This window comes from Rhinichthys klamathensis, unplaced genomic scaffold, assembly GCF_029890125.1.
Source record: "Rhinichthys klamathensis goyatoka isolate OS25496 unplaced genomic scaffold, OSU_Roscu_1.1 h1tg000294l_1, whole genome shotgun sequence".
NCBI lineage: Eukaryota > Metazoa > Chordata > Actinopteri > Cypriniformes > Leuciscidae > Rhinichthys > Rhinichthys klamathensis.
The window spans coordinates 157512-170324 of NW_026606813.1; the positions used below are offsets into that span (position 1 = coordinate 157512).

The 12813-nt window shown below is 40.7% G+C and overlaps 1 protein-coding gene across 1 annotated transcript in view; it reads left to right on the forward strand.

Annotated features, from left to right (window-relative positions):
- pde11a (phosphodiesterase 11a) overlaps nt 1-12813 on the forward strand; it is a 95964-nt gene that overhangs the window by 27320 nt on the left and 55831 nt on the right. Inside the window, exons 3-5 of the mRNA XM_056269917.1 lie at nt 1012-1101; nt 3549-3689; nt 3940-4004. Of these exons, the coding sequence (XP_056125892.1) occupies nt 1012-1101; nt 3549-3689; nt 3940-4004 (296 nt within the window). The remainder of the gene's footprint in view (nt 1-1011; nt 1102-3548; nt 3690-3939; nt 4005-12813) is intronic.

The window sequence follows — 12813 nt, forward strand, 5'->3', positions numbered from 1 at the left end:
TAAATCTCAAAAAGAACATTATGTCTGTTTGTCTGGCTCACGCCAAGGGTGTTATGAATGTAGGAATTGTGCCCACTTCCCAGTGCCCACACCTACACATACGCATGGCCCGCTCAGTGACACACACTCATTCACGGCCCATATCAATAAAACCGGCTCACCCTGCGTGTGTTTTGAATGTAGGAAATGCGCCCACTGTACAGTGCTCGCCCCTACTCTTAAACACTGTTTGTCCTGTCACACTGCTCACTCAGAGTCTTTGCTAATAAACACGAAGTGTGTTCTGTGTGCAGAGAGCGCGCGCCCTCTGGCAGACGCTGCACGCTGTATATCACACAGACACAGCGGCCAGAGGCCGAATGCCATTCTCCCTCTAGCTTTGTGTTTGAAAGCATGGGAGATGATCCCGGGCGTGTCACAATGGGTGCTGAACACTATAACGAGAGGCTATTCGCTGCAGTTCGCTCGCAGACCCCCACGCTTTCGAGCCAGGGACGAAAGTACGGTGAAACACGAAATAGCACATCTACTTAGTAACCGAGTACGTTTTCTACCAAGCAAGAAATGATGGATGGGGGAGGGAAGACTGAATTGGATTGGATAGTAAAATAAATGTGTGTATCGTCGGCATAACTATAAAAATTAAAACATGACATTCAATGATCTGGCCAAGATGAAGCATGCAAATTAAAAATAGAAGTGGACCAAGAACCGATCCGTGAGGTACACCACGGGAGATAGTGGCTGAGTTAGATTTGTATATGTAAATACAAACAAATTGTTGCCACTCAGAGAGATTTTCATTCATACAAAGAAAAAAGATTATTATATAAAGACCAACTTAATATTAACTTAATTCATAAATTGACATAATTTTACTGTAAATACTGGTATAGTCCTTTGCTAGGCTGAAACCACTTTGGGTTTTGGAGACTGTTGTTCCAGTGTTTGTCCAGGACACCATAGACTCACATTGATGCTACACTTCAACACACTCTTCTGTCTGTGCAGGTGTTGCAGATGTACCTTCCCTTCTGTGGCATTGCCATCTCAAACGCCCAACTGTTCGCTGCCTCCAGGAAAGAGTACGACAGGAGCAGGGTAAGAACACACTTAATTCAGCACTGACTTCATTAGAACCGTATTATATCTCTGCCCCCTTCCTACTGTTACAGGACAGCGCTATAAATGTCATGGGGGTGTTTATTACGTAGTATGTGTGCATCAATCTATTGATCTTTTGCTTCCTACACACTCTGTTCCTGCATCGAGAGGTTTTGAATCAAGAAGAGATGTGTGTGTGTGGGGGAAGCATAAATCTGAGTTGTGGTGTCTTTAGAGCATCATCAACACATTGTAATATCGATCACAGAGGAACATAATGCGAGAAAACAAGAACGTACAGAGAGAGAGAATGAGAATGATATGGACCCTTTTCACAGACTGTGATGATTTGTTTCCACACTTAACATCACAAAACAAATAAGTGTTTCATGTTTTCATAAAAAAAAAACACATTATAATGCTATACTTTGTTATATATTTATACAAAGGCTGAGGGAGTGACAGCAAATTTGACATATTTCTCAATATTTGGTTCCCTCCTTTGGAAAGTCGTGGAAACACTATCATGGATTTTGTTTCTTTTGCTATTGGAGAAAATGGGAACACAAAGATGTCGTCGCCACTTTAGAAGTTCATTCAACTATGACGACTGCTTTTGAGAACCCAAGAAATGTGAAAAGGGTCCATAGGCAGAAAGTGAGGGACTGTAAGTGATCATTCACGCGGGACCCGAGTCTGCGCAGTAGTGAACGCGGGACCCGAGTCTGCGCAGTAGTGCGGAGTAGTGAACGCGGTAGTGAACGCGGGACCCGAGTCTGCGCAGTAGTGAATGCGGGACCCGAGTCTGCGCAGTAGTGAACCCGGGACCCGATTCTGCGCAGTAGTGAACGCAGGACACGAGTCTGCGCAGTAGTGAACGCTGGTCCCAAGTCTGTGCAGTAGTGCGGAGTAGTGAACGCAGTAGTGAATGCGGGACCCGAGTCTGCACAGTAGTGAATCATGGGGCCCAAGTCTGCGCAGTAGTGAACGCGGGACCCGAGTCTGCGCAGTAGTGAACGCGGCACCCGATTCTGCGCAGTAGTGAACGTGAGACCCGAGTCTGCGCAGTAGTGAACGCGGGACCCGATTCTGCGCAGTAGTGAACGTGAGACCCGATTCTGCGCAGTAGTGAACGCGGGACCCGATTCTGCGCTGTTGTGAACCCGGGACCCGATTCTGCGCAGTAGTGAACGTGAGACCCGATTCTGCGCAGTAGTGAACGTGAGACCCGATTCTGCGCTGTTGTGAACCCGGGACCCGATTCTGCGCAGTAGTGAACGTGAGACCCGATTCTGCGCAGTAGTGAACGTGAGACCCGATTCTGCGCAGTAGTGAACGCGGGACCCGATTCTGCGCAGTAGTGAACGTGAGACCCGAGTCTGCGCAGTAGTGAACGTGAGACCCGAGTCTGCGCAGTAGTGAACGTGAGACCCGATTCTGCGCAGTAGTGAACGTGAGACCCGAGTCTGCGCAGTAGTGAACGTGAGACCCGATTCTGCGCAGTAGTGAACGCGGGACCCGATTCTGCGCAGTAGTGAACGTGAGACCCGATTCTGCGCAGTAGTGAACGTGAGACCCGATTCTGCGCTGTTGTGAACCCGGGACCCGATTCTGCGCAGTAGTGAACGTGAGACCCGAGTCTGCGCAGTAGTGAACGTGAGACCCGATTCTGCGCAGTAGTGAACGTGAGACCCGAGTCTGCGCAGTAGTGAACGTGAGACCCGAGTCTGCGCAGTAGTGAACGTGAGACCCGATTCTGCGCAGTAGTGAACGTGAGACCCGAGTCTGCGCAGTAGTGAACGTGAGACCCGATTCTGCGCAGTAGTGAACGTGAGACCCGAGTCTGCGCAGTAGTGAACGTGAGACCCGATTCTGCGCTGTTGTGAACCCGGGACCCGATTCTGCGCAGTAGTGAACGTGAGACCCGAGTCTGCACAGTAGTGAACGTGAGACCCGATTCTGCGCAGTAGTGAACGTGAGACCCGAGTCTGCGCAGTAGTGAACGTGAGACCCGATTCTGCGCAGTAGTGAACGTGAGACCCGAGTCTGCGCAGTAGTGAACGTGAGACCCGATTCTGCGCAGTAGTGAACGTGAGACCCGAGTCTGCGCAGTAGTGAACGTGAGACCCGAGTCTGCGCTGTTGTGAACCCGGGACCCGATTCTGCGCAGTAGTGAACGCGGGACCCGAGTCTATGTACTCTTAAACTCAAATCTTCATCTTCTTCATCTTCCTTTTCCTCATCCTCTTCATCTTCCTATTCCTTTGACTCTTCCTCCTCCTCTTCATCTTCCTCATCTTTCTCTTCATCTTCATCTTCCTCTTGTATGTAATGATGCATGAAATGCACTTCTAGCTTGTTGCATAGCTAGAAATATTTGCATTCATATACTTCAACTATACCAGCTATGTTCTGTATTTCTCTGTGCGTGTCTATGTGTGTAGGCTCTTCTGGAGGTTGTGAACGATTTGTTCGAGGAGCAGACGGATTTGGAGAAGATCGTGAGGAAGATCATGCATCGAGCTCAGACTCTGCTGAAGTGTGAACGCTGCTCCGTCCAGCTGCTGGAGGACATCGAGTCTCCGGTACGCTCTGATCCCTCATCTTTCTCTTCCTCCTCCTCTTCCTATTCATCCTCCTCTTCATCTTCCTCCTTTTCCTCTTCCTTTTCCTCTTCCTCTTCCTCCTCCTCCTCCTCTTCTTCTTCCTCTACCTCCTTTTACTCTTCCTCCTCCTCTTCATCTTCCTCTTCCTCCTCCCTCTCCTCCTCCTCTTCCTCTTCCTCTCCTGGCTTCTGCATCTCTCTAATCCTGCTCACTGTAATGTCTCCTGCAGGTGGTGAAGTTCACCAAGTCCTTTGAGCTTCTGTCACCCAAGTGCAGCGCCGACATGGAGAACAGGTGCGACTAATGGCAGGTTAAACATTCACACACACACACACACACACACACACACACACACACACACACACACACACACACACACACACACACACACACACACACTTTTCTACTTTATATATCCTCAGAGAGGAGTTGAAGACCGGCAGTGCTGTAGTGCTAATGAGGCCATTTCAGAGGCAGTGTTTGTTTCCCGTAAACTGCAGCAGGTGGTGTGTGTGTTAATGTGTCGCCCCCATAATGACAACTGTTTCTCCGTTACGACCTCTAACACACACATACACTCTCACACACTCACTCACTCACTCACTCACTCACACATGCACACACACACACAGACACACACACACATATCACCCAACTGTCATTGCGCATCGCGTCACCAGTCACAGAGCAGAGCCGTTGGAAGAGATTTTAAAGGGCTCTGGGTTTACGTATGCATTTGAGTATTCATAAATATTGTTATTATTATACAAACTAGAGTATTTATGAATGGTTAGGGTGATGAATGTTACATTTCTATAGTCTATTGTATGAATTTGTAAACAAATTAAAAGTGTTGAGAAGCAGCTGAGCGCTGTCATTTTTTAATTTTACTTTAAATACCTCAGGAATGTTTACTATGCAGCTGCGCCTGGAAAAGAAAGCGCACGAGATGAGACCTCTACAATTATTAAGACCATATTAAGAGCACATTTATACATAGTTAACCAAATCAAAATTTATTTTCATATTGAATGACAGTTACGGTACAGCTTCAAATATGTTTATAGTCAATTAAATATACAAGTAGTCAATAAACTACTTAAAACATAAACTCTTTATTAACACACTTCCATACAAAAAGTTATCTCTGAATAATGTCAAATGAAAGGCTTTACTTTAAAGTACATTTTGAATCGTATTTTAATAATCTGTTGTAATTCAATAATCGTGCTTTAAAGTACGTATATGTCGACTAACACACTAAAGCACATGTAAAGTACTTGAATTGTCACGTTTCTATGTGTTTAAGGTCTGTTTTGTGATCTGGTTTCCCCCTGTCTTTGTGATTTTGGTTTAGTCCTGTGAGGCCTTTATCGCATTTCCTGGTTTGGAACGTCCGAAATCGCCAAGCAGTGTACTCGCACTTCCGGTGGTTACTTAGTTACCGGATAAACTATGGCTGCCTCCTCTCGCCGGTGCTATTGCAGTGTACCGGGTTGTTCAACATCAAAACAAAGACAGCCATGCCTTAGCTTCCATGACTTCCCAAAAGACGAACACCTCCGCAAGGCTTGGGTGAGATTGATAAGGAGGGACGAAGGTCCTTCGTTCCATAGAAGTCGGGGTAGTACGTTTGTGTGCAGCTTGCACTTTGACGAGGAAAAGCATTTACGTCTCGATAAGTGGGCAGAGGAGACTAAAATCCAGTACTACACCAAGCCGATTTTCATGGAACAGCTGGAGGGAGACTCGTGTGCTTCGCCAGTCAGTTTTCGATCGGGTTAATGCGCGTTTTGAAGTAACGTTAGTGGAAGAGTTTCAGAATAGCGACTCTGCTATAGGCATAAGATTAATGATTCAGATTTGTTTGGTTTCATTTTATTGCATTAAAACATGACACAGCATTTATTATTTATATATATATATATATATATATATTAGGGCTGTCAAATGATTAATCATGATTAATCACATCCAAAATAAAAGTTTTTTTTACATAATATATGTGGGTGCACTGTGTATAATTATTTTGTATATATATAAATACACACACATGCATGTATATGTAAGAAAAAAATATTCTTATATATAAAATATTTATATATAATATAAATAATATATAAATCTATATACAGCATATACATGAAAATATTTCTTAAATATATACAAGCATGTGTGTGTATTTATATATATATAAAATAATTATACACAGTGCACCCACATATATTATGTAAAAAAAACTTTTATTTTGGATGTGATTAATCATGATTAATCATTTGACAGCCCTAATATATATATATATACATATATATATATATATATATATATATATATATATATATATATATATATATATATATATATATATATATATGTGTTTTATATATATAGCATGACATATATACATCTATTATTAAAAAAAATTAAAAAATGTGAAAATTAATACAATAACATAACATTTATACACTAAAAAAAATCAGACACTCATATTACATTTATATTTACATACATTTAATTTACAATTAAAACAATTAATTAATGGATTAAGTACAAGTGTGTGGGAACATTTGCGTGTGTGTGTGTTGTGTGTGCGTACGTGCGCACATGCATGTGGTGGTGGTGATGATTAGAGAGTAGGTATGTCAGTTCCATAAATAAAATCAGAAAGAGATCCCATTTGTTTGTATGTGTGTGTTTGGTGGGGGGGATGTATAGATTTACTTTAATTTCAGGTACGTTTCCATATATGTGGCAAAATAAAATATATCAAGTTTACCTTTCATTTCACTGATCAGCGACTCGTCGAGCCAAATTTGCTCTACTGTGAGGTCACTTTGTGTGGATGTAATGAAATCACACCATTTTAAACCAGTTATGGCTAACTGGCCTTGCACTTGCCAGAAATACTTGTGATTTATACTGTTAACATCTGGGCATTTCACTTCAGCTAACCCAAAGGGTGGATTTGCAGTGGGATCATACACTTTGGCATCAGGGCTAGCACCGAGGTAAGGCGCATCAGGATTCACAACGAATCCAGAAGGAGCGACACTGACATTGCAACGGTCACTGTACTTTTGCAAAACTTCTGGCTCAAGGTCAATACACCTTTTCATGGCAGGTGTTTGCCTCACCCCCTTTATGATCCTGGCTGCCAGAGCCTGACTAAATGACTCCCCTCTAACGCAACAAACTTCGCCGAATCTACTGGAAGTTAGGCGGGGCTGTCGGACTTCCTTCCACAAAGGATTCTCCGACTGCCCCCTTGTATTCTCTTCGATGATACTTGCACATTCACGGGTTAGTTCTAAACTCTGTATGTGATAAAACTGATGACAATTGGGAATAAAATGTAGATGCCATTCTAATGTTAAGCCACTAATTAATGGAAGTGGGAATGAGGGAGCTTCTGGATGCTTAATGATTTCTCGGGGTATTACTGGTGTGCACTGATAAGAAAGAACTGAACCGCGAGGGACTAGTCCAAATTTAGAGTCCAGTAAAGTCAGGTCAGAGAGGCCATATAAGATTTTGCAAATGCCAGGTTGTGGCTGATGGTTGCGTAGTTGGGCTCCAACTGACAGCACCGTCGGGTCAGGAAGGGGTCCTAAAAACACAAGTAACAGAAACCATTTATCAGTTAATAACTGGCAATGATTTACAAGCGACAGTGTAGCTAATCTGATATAAAGAACTAACTGCATGTTCTCATTTAAAAATTGCTGATGTTACCGGACTTTCAGCAATAGTAATAATAATGAATAATCGGATTCAGGTTTAATCATAACATAGTACAGACATTATCTTAATTCCATAATGTGCTTAAACAACAATATTGCTGGCCATAAACTGAGAAAGTACACATCTGGTGTGCGATACCTCGAGTTGTGCTAGACGCGGCGCTAAGGATGTTTACATTATATCTTCAACTAGTTGAAATGTTCCTCCTGTAAATATATTTCCCTTTCAAATGCGCATTCTGATTAATACATACATTTATTTCCAAACTAACCTGACGAAGTCCAGTGCTCGTCTTCTCATTAACAGCGTTTTTCTCTTACTGATCATATTTCATACTGAATTTACAATCCTAAACTGAATTTTACCAATTCTTTTCTGATAAACATGGTTAAAATATGGCTGATTTTTGGTGACCATGATTTAACTATTAACGTTTTTTTATTTTGCATTTTATTTGTAGTAAAACCATGGTCTATTATCGTAAGAGCAGTATGAAAATAGATGAATTAATGTCTTAAACTGCCGTAAAGAAATGTAACGATCCTACAAATTGAATTCATCTTAACAGGCTAACAGTGCGACGAATTTTGGAATAAACGTGTAATTACATACAGTGAAATGAAAAATGACTAAAATATTTAATACAAATAAAAAAATTTATTAATTTTGATCTTATTCATCAGTGCTCACACACTGCAGCGTTGTGGTCACTATTTAGACGAGCACTGACGTGGGGTGAAATTTTCACACATGTTTAAGAGCCATGGCTTATGTTAGATTATCGGGTCACTTGATGGAGTTTTTCGGTTCCTTGCCACTGTTGCCTTTGGCTTGCTCAGTTGGGGATATTCAAAATAAATGACCCATCATACCACTGATCAGCTCTACCAAACTTGAATGTCTTTTCCAGTAATAAACAAACACTGTTAAGTTGTTTTGGTTGATACTGTGAAGCAGCTTTGATACAATCTGTATTGTGAAAAGCGCTATATAAATATATTTGACTTGACTTGACTAGATTAAAAACCTACAAGTTCCTTTGAGTTTGAAACATCATGTACACAGTAATCATCAAAATATCTCTTCTCCTGTCTCTTAAAATGAACACCCGCAGGATGATTTACAAATCTGGACATTTTCAGAGGCGTTTATTCAACTAGATGTTAACAAAAGCACATTGAAAATACATAACCGGAAGAATCGATACACTGCTTCGACGAGCACTTCCAGTAATCAATTCTGCCGTGATAAAAGTCTATAAGTAAATTACCGAAATTTAAAACTTACCAGCGTAAGCGCGATACAGAGTAGATTTGTCACTACTGCGTCCTAGCGCCTTTGGCTTTCGTACCACGAGTTCATCCGTGGGTTCGGGACGAATCCCCTGTATCAACACAAAAAGAAATTAAATTCAGTTGCAAGTCTGAGAGAGTATCAGTTTAATTCAGCACACAAGTCATATTGTAGGTGTACATCCTATGCAGGCAACCGCTGCTCTGCAAAATAGAAGGAAACAAATGTATACTGAAATGTGATGTGTGAGTAATTCTAGAATTGCATGTATGGCTATATCTGAGGGACCCAGACAAATCTTATATTACCATGTGAACAATTCATATGGATGAGGTGTAGGATATGGATACACTGTGCAGAAACATCTACACCAGAATCAGTATTCCAACAGTGTGCACTTACAAACTTTAAAGACACAACTTGCATCAGACAAACGTACCCGTGTCCTTGGACGGTGCCATGATTGAAGCACACCGGTGCAGGACAGTGGGGCTGGCACAGTTTTCAGCCCCATGGTGCTGTAGTGAGCCGTTTGAAACAGGAGTGCAACCACATGGTTGCATAAAGCCATTCCAGCAGCACACGAGCAGGAGCATCCATTTAACTCACGGGTCTCAAACTCAACTTAACTGGGGGCCGCTGGAGGTAGAGTCTGGGTCAGGCTGGGCCGCATCAAGTATTCCACAAAAAATAGTATTCAAGTATTCCAAAAAAGGAGCACAACTGATCCAATCTTCTCAATCTTTATTATTAACGTTTCTTCTGAACAGTTCCTCTGAATTTGAACATTCCTTTCTGTACATGATTGGTTCTTCATGAGCTGTCCTTCTGACAGTTGAAGTTCATTTTACAAACTTTCTTTGTCTATAACACATATTTGTAATATTTATATTTGCTTATGTCCTTTTTATTTTCTTTATACAACACATTAATGATATTGAATGTTTTTTTTGGAAGGCACATTTCCTTTTATTATATACTTAGAAAAACAATTATTGCTTTTGAAATACAAATATTTGCAGTCATGTCTGCCCGTCTTATTGAATTCTTTCTACACATGTATAGTGTCTCAGGCAAATTACTGACTGCACAAATCAAAGCAAACCTTCTTATCAACCTGTTAGACACATATTACAAGCTCAAAATGATTATTCTCACATTGTTTTAAAGCAGTGTCTCTCTCCAACACGTCGCTCGCGAGCTACCAGTAGCTCGCGGCCTGATTGGTGGTAGCTCGACAAGGGGCAGTTCACATATCGCGCTCACATATTTTGCGAGCTCAAGTTCGTTATTTCAAATGTAGGTGCGCGTGCGCGGCAAGCGCGCTCATAATTGAAGCGACGCGCTCATTTTTTCCAGGCGCGCAGTATGTTTGTACTTAGCGGTTGTCTATGGCAACTATTGACAACAAACCCACCGTATGGTAGCCCATTTAAAACGCGGCACACGCAACGACGGGCCGCACTAACATTACACTTTAATGTCAAGTAGGGGGCCACAAAATATCACCCCGCGGGCCGCAAATGGCCCGCGGGCCGCGAGTTTGAGACCCCTGATTTAACTCCACAGGTCTAACGGCATGCAGCACAATCTAGAAATGGAGAACATTTACTTGAGGGAAAGTTTGGATGTTTAGCCTATACAGTAATTAGCATTTATTTGACACTAGGAACATTATTGTAAAACTAGGTTGAACAAAATTAAGGCAACAGCCGGACAAAAAAAAAGGTACAGATCTGCAACAGCAGATAGGCTATATGGAACAACAAAAAAGAGCATCTGCAACAGCAGAAGAAACAAAAACATACTGAACACATGCACCTGAACCTTTGTAGGTCTAAAACCATGCTCTATTTACTACACATTACAAGTTTGGGGTAATTTGGTACTGTAGCACTGTCTGGATCCAAACTGTAAATCTGATGAAATCCATCAAGTGAAAGCAAAAAAGTCACATTGTTCAAATTATTCAAATAGGATACGCTGTATTTGAAGTGAACCTATCTAACAAGCTGACGAATAGCTTACTAAACATAACAAGCTAGCGATAACTCGTCAACAGAACAGAATTCAAGCTACCTCTATAATTGAGGACAAAATTCTCGCAGAAGAACTTGTATCCTTTCTCCAACTTGGATGATTTTACCTTTGAGTGTTCATTCACGAGTCGCACCACATCGTCTTGGCCAACTTTTGGGAGATGCGAGAGCGAAGTTGTCCAGCGATTACAGACAGCAAGAGCCATAGACATAATAAATACATAGACGCCCTATTGGCCGCTGCAGCGCACGTCAACGGCGCCGCCATATTGGGGATGGCAACTTTCCCATACCTCTCATACCGGGAATTGAGAAAAATGCCTGTTTTGTGCGCTGCTTGGGGCTGTACACATCGCCACACAATTGAAAACAGCTTTCGAGGAATTACCTTTCACAAGCAAGACTGAGCGTTTGTTTTTGGTTGTATTTGGTCATGATTTAATTAGTAATAGTAACGTTCAGAGGATACATTTAAAAATACTACTGTTATTGTGTCACGAAATGTAGTTTTAATAGTTTTTCAGTCGACAATGTAGTTGTTTAAAGCTCAAATCTGGGGTTTGTTTATAAAGATAGCGCCTATTTAAAATTTTGATCTGACGTTTTCGGAGTTGTAAGATATGCGCTCAGCGCTCGTCTACCCCGCCTGGAACAGCCGTACCTCGGCCAGTGCTTCTGAAGTGTTGCCGCTGACTCGGATGTCTGTAGTCTAGTGGTTAAACATGAGATATAATTCGTCTTGTGTAGTATATCTAACGGGCGATCTTTGGTCTCATTAATCTATAATGGTTCCCTGGTAAATCTTCTTGGCTGAGGGCAAAGTGAAGTTTCATAACTTTATATTTAGGCTATTTTAACGTTGTATCCTGCAGCTGTATGTTTGACTGAAGCTACTTCTGTTATAATGGCTATTATTGATCAATAAAACTGAAATTTAACAAAAAAGAGTTAAATATTAAAGTCACTATTTAACTTATTTTTTTATTGTGTATATTCTGTAATTGATATTTCTTATTCTATTGCTATAGTATTATTAATAAACTATATGCTATTATCAATATTTTTATGATTGTATTATTGTACTTATGATATTACATAATTATACTATTCATTACTATTTTATTTGCTGTATACTATTTGTTTATTTTATTGACTATTTACTATTACTTCTCACTTTATGTTATATGTACTATTTGCATTGCACTATAGTTGTACCATAACATATGTATAATCATAAAGGATCCATCAGTTATCTTTGTTATTGCTAAAATCTGGTCAATCACAGAAAATCACACTTTTTCCACAATAAGAAAACTTAAATTATATCTCAGTATGGGGGTCTTCACCATTCTTATCCAAGAATAAAAAGCCAAATACATGACAAGCCTGAGCTTTGACCATTCTTTATTAAAAAAACAAACATTTTACAAGTCTAACTATCGAGATTTTAAATAACTAGATATGGAACTTTTTGTACACCACATACAAACCACTGAAATCGGTTGATAAATGTAAAAACAGTTTGTTTTTATCCAGAAAAAACGCAGCTCACCCGTTTACTTACATTTGATTACAGTGCAGTCTTGCCCTCCGCAAAATGGCGGACCCGTTGACGTATCGCAGCAACGTTCCAAAGCGTTCTGTCCTCGTCTTCAGTCCCCTGCACAACCCTGACATGAAGCTAATTTTAACAGTAGTGTGTAAAATATATATTTTTTAAATATACTCATTTTATACTATTTTGTGTGTACAGTGTATTTGTGCTATATAGTGCATGTATGTTTGTGTTTTAGTGTGCAAAGAGGTGTTTTAATCATTTTTATTTTAGTATTATTTATATACTATTTTACTATTTTTCTAATTAGATATTTATTTTTATATCTTTTTTTTTTTTTTTTTCATCGCTTTAGTTTATTGGTAACACTTTACAATAAAGCCCCAATAGTTAACGCTAGATAATGGCAGAACATGATTTCACCAAGTGCAACATGTTCTTGAATCAACATCTCTGTTGATCCTGGAACAACATT